At 41.9% G+C, this 15,676-nt stretch overlaps 1 protein-coding gene across 3 annotated transcripts; it reads right to left on the reverse strand.

Moving 5' to 3' along the window:
• Window positions 1-29: 29 nt before the first annotated feature.
• fsta (follistatin a) lies at window positions 30-12,259 on the reverse strand. Of its 3 annotated transcripts, none has more exons than XM_036934621.2 (6): window positions 11,968-12,259; window positions 10,540-10,731; window positions 9,777-9,995; window positions 9,186-9,410; window positions 4,370-4,600; window positions 30-1,487 (listed from the first exon to the last, which is right to left on the reverse strand). In XM_036934621.2, exons 1-6 carry the CDS (start codon window positions 12,059-12,061, stop codon window positions 1,396-1,398), a joined length of 1,053 nt encoding a protein of 350 aa, XP_036790516.2. In that variant the 5' UTR covers window positions 12,062-12,259; the 3' UTR covers window positions 30-1,395.
• Window positions 12,260-15,676: the final 3,417 nt, after the last annotated feature.

Below are 15,676 nucleotides of genomic sequence, written 5' to 3' on the forward strand. Positions count from 1 at the left end.
TACGAGTCAGAAACAACAAACATGTAAGGAAAAAAAAAACGTTTTTTATTGTTTTACTCTTCATATCTGTACAAATACCATCAGACTTTCTGTATGTACATATGACATTTACATTTAAAAAAAAGAACTATATACTTATAACAGAATTTTGTATTTCTCTTGTGATTTGTTAAAAATGAAAATGTGTTCTGAGAAAAACAACGGCAGTATGAGAAAAGCAAAGTGATGAGGTTTACTACAGTGTATGTGTATAGCATTTTAGTCAGGTGAGCTCTGCAAGAGCTACATGGAGCACAACGTTGGCAGCACACAAATGTTCATGGCACATCTTGTGACAAAAATCAAATGTTGCCGCCCCCCCCCCCCCCCCCCTGGGTTAGACAGACATCTCCATTGGGGAAACACATTGTAGGGTAGGGAGTAAATAAGGCTGCATTCATAACCAAGTGGGAATTCAATTCCATTTCAATTCCATTCTCTTCAATGAGGAACATTTTTTAATTGGGTTTACTTCCTGAAAACGCGTGGAATTAAAATAGATTTGACCCCCAACAACTGTCCCTTTAGCAAGTTATAATAATGGGTTAGACAAAAAACAAAAAAAGCAGAAACATTTCTGTACATAAAATGATTGACAGATAAGATTCCTCCCCATAAATAAACACACAGTAGGCTAAAGCATGCATTGATGTGTGAATGATAAACATCTGTGATAGAGATATCTAACAGTGCGGACATAGGTAGGTTAGTACAGCACAGGGAATCATGAGAGTCCACTACAGCTTACAGAATGGAGACGGAAACTTCACTCAATAAATAACACTGCTTCTCTTTGGAGAAATATATCTTTCTTCATTATATATAAAAAATAAAAAATGAAGGAAGGAAGGAAAAAAATAAACAGGACAACAAAACCAATAGAAACAAGTGGTAACAATAACATGGTACATAGTAATCCTGAACATTGTAAATGTATAAATTATTTTTTAAAAATAACACAAAACACAGTATAAATAAAACATCTAGCAGAACTGAACAATATGTATAAATAAGCATATACATATGTACTGTACAGTATGGACAACATGAGACCTGGCCCTAGGACTGTTCCCTTCGTGGAGACCAGGCAGGTAGATAGACAGCCTATCCAACCAATAAGGAGAGCATGTGGATATGATAGACAGATTATCCAACCAATAAGGAGAGCATGTGGATATGATAGACAGCTTATCCAACCAATAAGGAGAGCATGTGGATATGATAGACAGATTATCCAACCAATAAGGAGAGCATGTGGATATGATAGACAGCTTATCCAACCAATAATGAGAGCATGCGGATATGATAGACAGCCTATCCATCCAATAAGGAGGTCAGGTGGATATGATAGACAGTCTATCCATCCAATAAGGGGGACAGATGGATGTGAACCATGTAGTCCTGATCTTCTTGCTCCTCCTCCTCTTCCTCGCGGTCTTCTGTTATGGCTAGATGGGAGAATATATGATAGCTGGTGTATGAATAAAGAGCACAACAGCAACGCAGCAGAAAAATATTCAGTGAAGGTTCTCAAAAGCCCCGCCCCCCACTCCCGGCACAAAGCCACAGGAAAGCGTGGTGGTGTTGGCATGTTTCAGGGAAGAGACGGGACTTGGCAGGGAGGAGGAGGGGGGGGGGGGGGGGGGGGGGGGCGAGGGGTATGAGGTATTCAATGGCTTTCTCTTCTTTTTTTTTTTTTAAAGTCTCCTTTTGTCTCAGACACAGTACAGTGGCTGCCATTGGGCGGAGTGTTTCTCTGGGGTCACAGCAGTTTGACCTATGAAACCCCTATCGAGCAGGACATGAGCCAGGCCAACCACAGAGCTTTGATTTTTGGAAAATGTAAAAGGCAAGAGAGACAACAATTCAAAACGAGCAGTACCTCATCAAATCCAAAAGGGATTTGTTTTTATATATATACATATATTCTGATAGACAACATTCAATACATTCAACACACACAGCAGTCAGTACAGATAGATGGATAGAACACGTGTTAATTTTCTACAAGAAGAAAGTGACTGAGGAGAAATAAGATAACATTTTTTCTGCAAGCTGCTACTTCTGCTTATAGGGTAAATGCTTCTTTCATGAGGTGATCATGGCAAAGGTCCTTTAAAAGAAGTTGTAATCTACACGTACCTTAATAAGGCACATTTACATTAAAGTAGTCAGTCGAACATCATATAATCATGTAGTGTAGTGGAGGAAATGTAGTCAGTCGAACATCATATAATCATGTAGTTTAGTGGAAGAAATGTAGTCAGTCGAACATCATATATAATCATGTAATTTAGTGGAAGATGTCCACTCTGACTCTATATTACATGTTAGCAGAGTGGTGTGTGTTGTCATTCTGACTCTATATTACATGTTATAGCAGAGCGGTGTGTATTTTCATTCTGACTCTATATTACATGTTAGCAGAGCGGTGTGTATTTTCATTCTGACTCTATATTACATGTTATAGCAGAGCGGTGTGTATTTTCATTCTGACTCTATATTACATGTTAGCAGAGCGGTGTGTGTTGTCATTCTGACTCTATATTACATGTTAGCAGAGCGGTGTGTGTTTTCATTCTGACTCTATATTACATGTTAGCAGAGCGGTGTGTGTTGTCATTCTGACTCTATATTACATGTTAGCAGAGCGGTGTGTGTTGTCATTCTGACTCTATATTACATGTTAGCAGAGCGGTGTGTGTTGTCATTCTGACTCTATATTACATGTTAGCAGAGCGGTGTGTGTTGTCATTCTGACTCTATATTACATGTTAGCAGAGCGGTGTGTGTTTTCATTCTGACTCTATATTACATGTTAGCAGAGCGGTGTGTGTTGTCATTCTGACTCTATATTACATGTTAGCAGAGCGGTGTGTGTTTTCATTCTGACTCTATATTACATGTTAGCAGAGTGGTGTGTGTTTTCATTCTGACTCTATATTACATGTTAGCAGAGTGGTGTGTGTTGTCATTCTGACTCTATATTACATGTTAGCAGAGTGGTGTGTGTTTTCATTCTGACTCTATATTACATGTTAGCAGAGTGGTGTGTGTTGTCATTCTGACTCTATATTACATGTTAGCAGAGCGGTGTGTACCATTACAGACATAGTCTATTTTGAATTGATTGATTACACCCCAAAATAAAAAAAATAATGCATTATTAACATAAAATTAGCAATGTGACCATGGAATGTCGAAGCTGTAAAGATATTACCATTATCTGTCTGTCTAGATGAAAAATACAATTAAAACTATGACAATAAAAATAAATTAAAAACTGCACGGAAGTGAGATTATGACCACAAACTCGATGTTAAATACTGAACATTTCACTGTTCTAATTGTAAAAGTTAGTCTCTTGTTATTTTCATGGAGTTAGCATCTCGACCTCTCCCCCCAAAAAAGAGTAGTTCTCTTTTGAACTGTCCTTAACCTGTTGATATATACAGTGGAGAGAACAAGTATTTGATGCACTGCCGATTTTGCAGGTTTTTCTACTTACAAAGCATGTAGTGGTCTGTAATTTTTTAGCATAAGTACACTTCAACTGTGAGAGACGGAATCTAAAACAAAACTAAGGAAGGGCTCCGTAAGAAGCATCTCAAGGTCCTGGAGTGGCCTAACCGGTCTCCAGACCTGAACCCAATAGAAAATCTTTGGAGGGAGCTGAAAGTCCGTATTGCCCAGCGACAGCCCCGAAACCTGAAGGATCTAGAGAAGGTCTGTATGGAGGAGTGGGCCAAAATCCCTGCTGCAATATGTGTAAACCTGGTCAAGAACTACAGGAAACGTATGATCTCTGTAATTGCAAACAAAGGTTTCTGTACCTAATATTAAGTTATGCTTTTCTGATGTATCAAATACTTATGTCATGCAATAAAATGCAAATTAATTACTTAAAAATCATACAATGTGATTTTCTGAATTTTTGTGTACCTATGTGTACCATAGTGTACCCTATGATAAACAATTACAGACCTCTACATGCTTTGTAAGTAGGAAAACCTGCAAAATCGGCAGTGTATAAAATACTTGTTCTCCCCACTGTAGATATATATTTTTTAAAAACTTTTACGTTTGTTTTTGCAGATTTTTTGGTTATTTTTTGTTAGAGAAGCCAGCAACACAGACAACATCATGCAAGTTCTCCCATTCTCAAGTCCTTTCAGATGCGTTAAGCTGTGCTGAGCTGTGCCGGGTGGGTGGGGGAGGTGGGCGGGGGGCGGTGTAGGAGTTTGCAGGGGCGGGGGCTCAAGACGAGACGAGGGAGGGATTATTGTTGGGAAAGATCATGGAATTGTCTTTTGCTGTGGTGATTACTTACAGTTGCAAGATCCTGAATGCTTAACCTCCAGGAGCGTTCCCAGAGAGCAGGCAGTCTGCTTCATAACACACTCTGAGGGGTAGGTGGTGTTGTCGCTGGCGCACACCGCCTCGTCCATCCGGCTCTCTGGACACGCCTCCTCACAGAGGGAGCAGCGGCCTCGGCTCATCCTGGCGTCCCACAGACACTTCTTTCCCACACTGCATTGGATGTCCTCGCACGACTTGGCCTCTGGAGCCAGAGAGAGGAGAGGAGAAGAAAGACGGAACTTATCAGACTGACGCCTCGTTGGTGCTGCTTGGCATATCACCATGTAACCGTAGTGGGTCGTGGTGAGTCATATCACCATGTAACCGTAGTGGGTCGTATTGAGTCATATAACCATGTAACCGTAGTGGGTCGTGGTGAGTCATATCACCATGTAACCGTAGTGGGTCGTGGTGAGTCATATCACCATGTAACCGTAGTGGATCGTAGTGGGTCGTCGTGAGTCATATAACAATGTAACCGTAGTGGGTCGTGGTGAATCATTTCACCATGTAACCGTAGTGGGTCGTGGTGAGTCATATCACCATGTAACCGTAGTGGGTCGTATTGAGTCATATAACCATGTAACCGTAGTGGGTTGTGGTGAGTCATATCACCATGTAACCGTAGTGGGTCGTGGTGAGTCATATCACCATGTAACCGTAATGGATCGTAGTGGGTCGTCGTGAGTCATATAACCATGTAACCGTAGTGGGTCGTGGTGAGTCATATCACCATGTAACCGTTGTGGATCGTATTGAGTCATATAACCATGTAACCGTAGTGGGTCGTGGTGAGTCATATCACCATGTAACCGTAGTGGGTCGTGGTGAGTCATATCACCGTGTAACCGTAGTGGATCGTAGTGGGTCGTATTGAGTCATATAACAATGTAACCGTAGTGGGTCGTGGTGAGTCATATCACCATGTAACCATAGTGGGTCGTGTTGAGTCATATAACCATGTAACCGTAGTGGGTCGTGGTGAGTCATATCACCGTGTAACCGTAGTGGATCGTAGTGGGTCGTATTGAGTCATATAACAATGTAACCGTAGTGGGTCGTGGTGAGTCATATCTCCATGTAACCATAGTGGGTCGTGGTGAGTCATATAACCATGTAACCGTAGTGGATCGTATTGAGTAATATAACCATGTAACCGTAGTGGGTCGTAGTGAGTCATGTCCTATGTTAGGTCACGTTTGGTCAAGTATCATTGTAGTGGGGAGGAAAAACGTCCTCAGCTGTGTTGCGGGTAATGTTGCCAACTTCAGGAAACAATCAGACGTCCATCATATTCTAAACAGTAACAAGTACAAAGTAGTCCCAGGTACACTGAACATCCACAGCTTCAATGGCTCTGCTTGGAGAACCTCCATTTATGTGGAATGTTGGCAAAGAGAATCAGGCCATAGAAATAGAATGTTTAGAATGAATACCGATGAGTTTACCAGTCAGATTGCCAGGGTTAGGGGCTCTAAATCCCTTCTATAGATTACATTTCTATGGTAAAGCCTACATTCAGACTATATTGTAAGTACTGTACAGCATGGTTAAGAACTGAAATCATTTTCCAATTATTTCCTTCGGAACAGAACCACTATTTTCTTCCCCATTCTGTTCCACTGTTCCGACCAGCATAATACAATTCTGGTGAGAACAAAATAAAAGTACCGGATTCAATCGTACCTTTCAGTTCCTTTTTTTTAACCTGTGATATATATTTTTTTATTTTACATTTAGCTCCAGAGCGGGCAAGCTAGTTGTTGACATTGTGTGATGGACAAGTGTACGGCGCGAGATGCGACAGAAATGTTAAGGGTTGGGAGATAGCGAGAGAGAGGATGCAGGAGGTGGCTTGAAGCCCTGGGGAGTGGGGGGAGTGGTGGTACAACTGGTTGGGAGATAGCGAGAGAGAGGATGCAGGAGGAGGATTGAAGCCCTGGGGAGTGGTGGTACAACAGGTTGGGAGATAGTGAGAGAGAGGATGCAGGAGGAGGATTGAAGCCCTGGGGAGTGGGGGGAGTGGTGGTACAACAGGTTGGGAGATAGCGAGAGAGAGGATGCAGGAGGAGGATTGAAGCCCTGGGGAGTGGGGGGAGTGGTGGTACAACAGGTTGGGAGATAGAGAGAGAGGGTGCAGGAGGAGGCTTGAAGCCCTGGGGAGAGGGGGGAGTGGTGGTACAACAGGTTGGGAGATAGAGAGAGAGAGGATGCAGGAGGAGGATTGAAGCCCTGGGGAGTGGGGGGAGTGGTGGTACAACAGGTTGGGAGATAGAGAGAGAGAGGGTGCAGGAGGAGGCTTGAAGCCCTGGGGAGAGGGGGGAGTGGTGGTACAACAGGTTGGGAGATAGCGAGAGAGAGGATGCAGGAGGAGGATTGAAGCCCTGGGGAGTGGGGGGAGTGGTGGTACAACTGGTTCAAAAGTTGGTTTATGTATTTTCTGGGGCCTGGAGTTTTTTTCTGATCTCATGATCTGGTCAGGTAAAACTCTGGGCCATGACAGGGTCTTGATGTCAGACATGGTGCTGTTTTTAAATGCATTGGGGTCATGCAGAGACTATAGGTAGAGACAGGCTTTCTTTCTGTATTCAGCTATGAATAAGCTACATTTGGTTATTATGATGTGTATTAAAAATAATATAATATAATTTAGCAATGTAACTCATTTTAACGTTGTAAAATAGGACCCTGCCCCTTTATAAGACAATTGCATTCCAAAAGCGATATGGACCTGGCTACAGTAAGTTAGTCAAGACTAATGATAAAGAGTATTTTGTAGCTTTCAATTAGCAGACTAGCAACAGTAGCCAGCGTATTGCTACTCTGTTCACTTATTGGTTTACTTTTGTAAATCTCTTTCCCTAAAATGAGTAAGCTCCGCGAGTAGATAGGTGGACGCTTCTTTCAGCTCTGGACAGCTCGCGTGTGCTGTGTGAACGTAGCTATCAACTTCTGTACCGCTCGAGAAGTTGTGATTCGTTAGAGCCGTAGTGGATGAACAGCCAATCATATTGCTTAAATACAAAGAGCACAACTTTTCTTGAGTTTAGTCATCAACGGGTTTTTTAAATGATAAGAGGTAAGTGTTGGAACTGGAACGAGACCTGTTCTATTTAAAAAAAAAAACATATTTGGTTCTGTTCCCTGAACCGGTTCCAACCCCTGGTGTACAGTGTGAGTTGGGACGGATTTGAGTGTCCCAAGAGGGACCACAGTACGTAGGCCATGTCCAGAAATAACCCCTAGCCCCTTCCGTTAGAAACGTGTGGATCTCTTATGCTGCATTTACACAGGCAGCCCAATTCTGATATTTTGCCCAATTATTGGCAAAAAGATCTGATCTGATCAGTCAAAAGACCAATTAGTGGTGAAATATCTGAATTTGACTGCCTGTGTAAATGCAGCCTTAAAGAATTGGACATGTGTAAACCATATGGTTACGTGTCTAGAGGTTAGGGGCTAAAGTTTTTTTGGGGGGGGACAGGCTGACTAAGCTGAATTACTGTATATACTGTTGCTTCAAAAGCTTAGGCCTACTGACTGATGCTACTCCTATGCGTATTCCCAGGAGACACTACTGACTGATGCATTTCCCCTTGGTGCGCTACTCCTATGCGTATTCCCAGGAGACACTACTGACTGATGCATTTCCCCTGGTATGCTACTCCTATGCGTATTCCCAGGAGACACTACTGACTGATGCATTTCCCCTTGGTGCGCTACTCCTATGCATGTTCCCAGGAGACACTACTGACTAATGCATTTCCCCTTGGTGCGCTACTCCTATGCATGTTCCCAGGAGACACTACTGACTAATGCATTTCCCCTTGGTATGCTACTCCTATGGATGTTCCCAGGAGACACTACTTACTGATGCATTTCCCCTTGGTATGCTACTCCTATGCATGTTCCCAGGAGACACTACTTACTGATGCATTTCCCCTGGTATGCTACTCCTATGGATGTTCCCAGGAGACACTACTTACTGATGCATTTCCCCTTGGTATGCTACTCCTATGCATGTTCCCAGGAGACACTACTTACTGATGCATTTCCCCTGGTATGCTACTCCTATGGATGTTCCCAGGAGACACTACTTACTGATGCATTTCCCCTGGTATGCTACTCCTATGGATGCTCCCAGGAGACACTACTGACTGATGCATTTCCCCTGGTATGCTACTCCTATGCATGTTCCCAGGAGACACTACTGACTGATGCATTTCCCCTGGTATGCTACTCCTATGGATGCTCCCAGGAGACACTACTGACTGATACATTTCCCCTGGTATGCTACTCCTATGGATGCTCCCAGGAGACACTACTGACTGATGCATTTCCCCTGGTATGCTACTCCTATGGATGCTCCCAGGAGACACTACTTACTGATGCATTTCCCCTGGTATGCTACTCCTATGGATGCTCCCAGGAGACACTACTTACTGATGCATTTCCCCTGGTATGCTACTCCTATGGATGCTCCCAGGAGACACTACTTACTGATGCATTTCCCCTGGTATGCTACTCCTATGGATGCTCCCAGGAGACACTACTGACTGATGCATTTCCCCTTGATGTGCTACTCCTATGGATGTTCCCAGGAGACACTACTGACTGATGCATTTCCCCTGGTATGCTACTCCTATGCATGTTCCCAGGAGACACTACTTACTGATGCATTTCCCCTTGGTATGCTACTCCTATGCACGTTCCCAGGAGACACTACTTACTGATGCATTTCCCCTGGTATGCTACTCCTATGGATGTTCCCAGGAGACACTACTTACTGATGCATTTCCCCTGGTATGCTACTCCTATGGATGTTCCCAGGAGACATGTCGCCCTCCTCAGATGGCACGCGCTGGTGTAGATGATCCCGTCGTTGCCACACAGGAACTGCTGCGGTGACGTCTGTTCAGGGCAGATCCGATTACAGGTCACACAGTACGCGTTATTTGTCTGGTCCACGACGCACGTGGAGCTTCCCGGGCACAAGACGTCACGGCAGGTCTCTGTCAGAACGAAAGGGAGTCAAATTAACATGGCGATTCATATCAGCAGAGTAACAAGCCAACCAGATGTCCCTTAATTAAACACCTGTGAATCGACCATTACTCACTGTGATCCAATAAAATGCAATCAGACTGAATCCCATTGGTTGCCTTTAGACAGGCATCCCCATTGGCTGCCTTTAGACAGGCTGCCCAATTCTGATCTTTGTTTCACTAATTGGTCTTTTGACCAATTAGATCTGATGTGATTGGTCAAAAGACCAATTATAATGGGAAAAGTTTCCAAAGAATTGGATATGAATAAGTAGCTGATGTTATTATTATTATTATTTTAATGCATTGGGTCTGCCTGCCCGGTGAACTTACTTTTGCATTTGCCCTGGTACTGCACATCCAGGTCCAGATGGACTTTACATTTGGACTTGAGCAACGCGCACTCGTCTTTGTATGTCTTTCCATCCGACCCGCAGACAGGTCCTTTCCAAGTGACGTCGGAGCAGTCTGGCGCGCAGACGCAGCGCGGCTTACTTCTCCGGTTCATCTTGCAGCTCTTTCCGGGTCCACAGTCCACGTTGTCACACGTTTCTGGAGTTAGAAGAGATATCAATATATCAAGTTTATTAAATGATATGAAACACAATTATGGAGAATAGACAATGTTTAGACGCAACGAGGTCAATAAACTTTAAACGTGTCGACAAATTATTCTAATTGAGTTTTCACTTAAATATAAATGAAGTTGTAACATTGTTTTATACACAAGTCACAACTGTTGCTACCAGACTCTATGATTTCTAAATACACCTCCATTTAAACAATTTCCGCCAATCCCCCTTCCCCAAAACACGTGTAAATATTGGACTATAAATTGTGCCTTCGTGTATTATACTAATGCTAAAATGTGTATTATATTTTATGAGACATGTACTTTATGTTCCCTATTCTTAAATTATATTAGTTCATTGTATTAGTTCTTATTGTTGTTGCATTGTGGAAAAGGAACCTGAAAGAAAGCATTTTGTTAGACGGTGTATACTGCATAACACGTGTATCCCATACATACATTTTGTTAGACGGTGTATACTGTATAACACGTGTATCCCATACATACGACTAATAAAACTTGAACCTTTGCAAGGTATGCAGTTAGGAGCACCGCCGTTAAAGATCATCCACCGGAACAAGGTGCTGTTGGGTACATCCTCCTCGGTCCATGACGTCCCCAGCCTCCCGCTTCGACAACACTCCTCTCGGCTCATCCCCGGCACGTAGAGCACCTGACACCTCCCGTTCTTCCCTTGCTGTAACCAGCAGTTGCCAGCTGGAAACAAACATGAAAACGTCCCAGTCGTATTAAAGTCTGAAGCCAAAGCGCTGAGTTACTGACCCAGACAAGTGTTGTGTCTGGTTTTTTCTTCTTTTTTTTTCCATCGTAATGAAAATATTTGGTTATCCCGTCACCAATGTTCAATACTGAGAGCCCGTGTGATAAAACTGTATACAAAGTACTGCGTTATCCATGTTCAAAATGCAGACAGTGGAGCAATCTAGTTATATTGCCAATCCATTCTGTGTCCGATTATAACAGTCCAGAACAACAACTGTAGGCTATTCTTGACATTCATGAATTTTGACGCTCGAACTATACGCATGGTAGTGTAAAATCTGTTCCAAATATATTTGAGCAATTCGCATCCGTGGACGCAGATCACACCGAGACCTGTCATAGCAGCATTTTACGAATAGCTACCAAAACAACACGTTGCCCAAATACACATATGGACACCAACCAATACGACTAATTTGTAACTTTTTTTTGTTTAAGGGTGCATTTAAAACGGTTTATATTGTTGACGTTAATTTCAGCGGCAGAAAATTAAGGGACATTTTCTGTCATTATGTAATTTCTGAGCATCATTATCAGCAAACTGTATTAAAATCATTATCAATGTAACAATAATAAAGGTAGTACCGATCTCCATATGACAAATAGATCGGAAATGGGTTGGTTGCAACGCACATAAACAACATTCTATGGGTCAAATAATATGTGCTCACAAATTTCAAGCATTTTTCTCTGCCATGCACCGTCTCCAACTCTATCTCAGTTTGAGTTAACTGTGTATACAGCCACACCACACTGCTGCGTCCCATCATATTGACCGTAGCGGACTGGTGATATGGCAATCCGTGAAACTAACAAAAATGTCCAAGTATTACAGACTTGGAGAGCAAGTGGGAAAGAAATCCATCTAAAAATGCCATTCCATGTGCCTTGATCGTGTGGGCTAGAAAAAAAACGTGCAATAACATCTCGTTGAAACGACCCGAATGGCACCTGTTTAGTACAGTCAATCTGATCGTGAGCAATTTCAAACCAAATGGAAAGAATGTAGAACTCTCTTTGAAACATTTGCAACACTGGAAATTCTGACACCGTTACAATTCACATCAAGACGCAGACAGAATAGGATACACTTTGCAGTAAAAGTTTTTTTGTTGTTGAGGGGGGTGGAGGGGGGGTCGAAAAGATTTGGAAAATATAATAATAATGTACCTTGTACTTTTTGATCTTCCATGAAATGACAGAGCCATATCAATAATATAATCATCCCTGGCTGGAGACGGAGTTTCTGTAGCATCCTGAGCATGGTGCTGGAGACGAAGTGAAGTGAACAAGGTATCGGGTATTGACACTAGCAGCGAAGCGAACAGAGTAAATCTGTTTAAAAGGTGGCTGTGAGTGCTGAATGAATGTCAGTCTGAGAATGCAGCGTCTCTTTTTAAATCTATAAGGGGTCTCGGGTCGTCTATCTGTGGTAGGCGGTCTTCTGGTCCGTGGGGGAGGGGAGAGGGAGAGAGGGATGTCCCCCCCCCCCCCCGCCACATTTTTTTTGAAAAATTTCATTCCTAATCAGGTGACATCTATAGTCGCAATTTTCTCTGTCTGACCAAAAATAGTGTCATAAAAGTACACTTGATGGCAGATTACTTGCTTTTTTTCGTGTTCTAAGTCAATATATATATATATATTTTTTTTTTAAACAATAGAGGAGCAACAAGACACAGAGCAATAATAAGAAGACTAGCAGGACCAGCATCTACCAGCTGTTAATGTATATGACCTGGTTTATTTCAGTGTGACCTCAATTAATTAAATATATTCAATTTCATCCCTACTTTGATGGCAAAATAAAAGTATAGACCGCTATTATGGCAACCATAAACGATTTATACTAGGCCTACTGAAACTAGCACTACTAACACCAACAGGTTTAATTATAATAGTAATAACACCTACTGTAATTATAATGTTACAGAATTGCCACGCTAATATTAATATAACCTATATGTAACCTATCAATACTTAATCTACATAAAACAGGCAAAAAGCATATCAAGTCTACGGGCCGGGAATTCCCCAACTTCAGATGACTGGGTTACCATGGATATTGTTTTTCCCGACAACTGCAGATAAACGTGTTCATCTTTTAACTAGTCTATTGGAATGACCTGTCCATGCTGCCTACCAATAATACATTTCAGAGTACATACAGGAAGGGATGATAATATTAGATGAGGCAGTTGTTTTGAGTTTCTGGTAAATATAACTAACCTCGTTTCTGAATAGTCTTCAGTGTGACGGAGAGAATTACATTTAAATACTATCTATGTAGGCTAGACTAGGCTAGAACATCAGCTATCGTCCATGGATCACGGAAAACCTCTTCTGCAGCCTGTTGGTTATACAACTGGCTTGTCAAGACAAGTGCACCGAGGGATGTTCGTAACGACGCTAATTATGTAACGACTCTATGTTGTAGCCAGTAAGTCTTTTTCCGAAAACTACCGACAAAACAACGCTTTTTCCCGAAAACCACCGACAAAAACAACGATTTTTCCCGAAAACTACCGAATAACTACGCCTTTTTCCGAAAACCACCGATAAATAACGCAATAAAGCAACCCCCCCTCTTGAAATATAGCCTATTCTCCCTCGTCTCCAAACACGCGTCAAGCGTTGACATGCATCCGGAATATTAGGACTGTCAGGCAAAACACTAATTTACAGATTTAAAAAAAATCACATTTAAACTAATAAAAATATAAAATAAATAATTAGAAAAACGTGACTAGTTCACTCAGGGACAATAATATGTTTAATCATTATGCACACGGTTTAAAATGTATTAATTTCGTCATTTGAATACATCTATGGTATTTAAATTATTGGAATACTTGACATTGACTCATCGAAATGCATTTTTCAGCAAATCATATTTACTTTGCCTATACAGTAAGCAGTAAATATGTTCGATTCAGGTAGGCCTACATTTAAGTATTCAATAACATTGGGCAAGTCATGTCATTTCAACCAAACAAGTGATGACGTTGAATCAACGTGGAAACCTGATTGGAAGGTTGGAAACCTGATTGGACGTAGGGATGTTGTCTTTTTTTCACCCAACTTTTAACCTAAATCCAATTATCATAGTGAAATGTTTTGTTGATTTGATGTTGAATTCACATTGGTTGGAAACTCAACCAAATAAATCGTAACTTCTGAACTTGACATATGTGCCCAGTGGGATGTTTTCAAGCTGGTGAAGAAATCAGAATTGCATTAATTTACCAAAAATAACAGAATCAAATTATGTTAAAATCTGTTGAGATAAAGTAGACTACAAGACCAGGGTTTGAGTTAAATTACATCCACATATCCTTTTCAAAACACAAAATCAGCTACTTTTGGCTAATGTGCTTTTGACAACACAAACTTATTTTCACAATAAATCTTACAAATTTATTAGCCGGGTTCACAAAACTACTTAAGATACATGTTGAGGAAGCATAACAAAGGGGAAGCCTTCTGCACACATTAAGTTTGTGTAATGGGGATGGTTTGACTATCCAGTATGGTGTGGTATTGTTTTGTTACATGTTGCCTATAGCGATGATGTTCCCAATACAATGCTGACATCTGGTGTTAAAACAGCGTCATCACCTCAAGCACTTAAAATCCTTTTTAGTCAGTCCTACAGACTAGTTGTATGTAAATTGTGCTTGTGTAAGTAACAGTATAACTTTTTTACCGTTCCCTCGCCCATACCCGGGCGCGAACCAGGGACCTTCTGCACACATCAACAACAGTCACCCACGAAACATCGTTACCCATCGCTCCACAAAACCCACGGCCCTTGCAGAGCAAAGGGGGAACCACTACTTCAAGGTCTCAGAGCGAGTGACGTCACCGATTGAAACGCTATTTAGCGCCGCAGCACCGCTAACTAAGCTAGCCGTTTCACATCCGTTACACTTGTGTATTGCGTGAATTTCTGATTATATTTTTTGAGAATATTTTTGTAATTATACCAAAAGGTATATTTTCAACTGTGATTTGATTTGTGTTATAATTTGAGCCGCCACACAAACGTACCCCAAACAGCCACCAGGAAGTGATTGTATAGAACGAAGTATCTCATAATGAGATCTCTTTCATGTTAAATTTCAAGAAAGAAAAAATACACAAATAATTTAAACAAATCTTACATTTCAATTTTCCCCTGTGGAATAAATCATGATTTCTTCTGTTCAGAAACGTTTTTTTTGTTCCCAACTAAGAGTGTTATTGCATTTCATGGGTTAATGAAAATAAACCCCATTGCATGTACTACAATTCAGTGCATGACAGCTAAACTGCTGCTGTACAATCCCAGAGAGCACATGTCAAACACAACTAAATCAAAAACATTCTCTCAACTGGCTGTCAGCAGTTTAGTCCAGGACTATCGGCTTAATCTTTGTCTGGTGAAGCAAATAGTCCTGCAAATGGGCACATCCACATCTCATTGTGTGATAAACGGTATGATACATTTCATTTTCTTTTGTGTGATATGGACAAGGACGAGCTGTTCCCTGTGTCATCTGTCATTGTTCGTCTGTCTGTCCATCTCATGGCCCGTTTTCCTGAGGTGCCTGGCTGGTTCGTCTCATGGCCTGTTCTCTTGAGGTGCCTGGCTGGTTCGTCTCATGGCCTGTTCTCTTGAGGTGCCTGGCTAGTTCGTCTCATGGCCTGTTCTCTTGAGGTGCCTGGCTGGTTCGTCTCATGGCCTGTTCTTTTGAGGTGCCTGGCTGGTTCGTCTCATGGCCTGTTCTCTTGAGGTGCCTGGCTGGTTCGTCTCATGGCCTGTTCTCTTGAGGTGCCTGGCTGGTTAGTCTCATGGCCTGTTCTCTTGAGGTGCCTGGCTGGTTCGTCTCATGGCCTG

Source organism: Oncorhynchus mykiss, chromosome 11 (genome assembly GCF_057628025.1).
Source record: "Oncorhynchus mykiss isolate SJ-2025 chromosome 11, ASM5762802v1, whole genome shotgun sequence".
Lineage (NCBI taxonomy): Eukaryota > Metazoa > Chordata > Actinopteri > Salmoniformes > Salmonidae > Oncorhynchus > Oncorhynchus mykiss.

Coding starts and splice junctions, on each gene's coding strand:
- fsta (XM_090189022.1), bottom strand. CDS start 12,061: ATGCTCAGGATGCTACAGAAACTCCGTCTCCAGCCAGGGATGATTATA. Junction 9,996..10,521: donor AGGTTCAAGTTTTATTAGTC/GTATGTATGGGA, acceptor TTCTAACTCCAG/AAACGTGTGACAACGTGGAC. Junction 4,601..9,185: donor ATACCAGGGGAAATGCATCA/GTAAGTAGTGTC, acceptor CTCTGGCTCCAG/AGGCCAAGTCGTGCGAGGAC.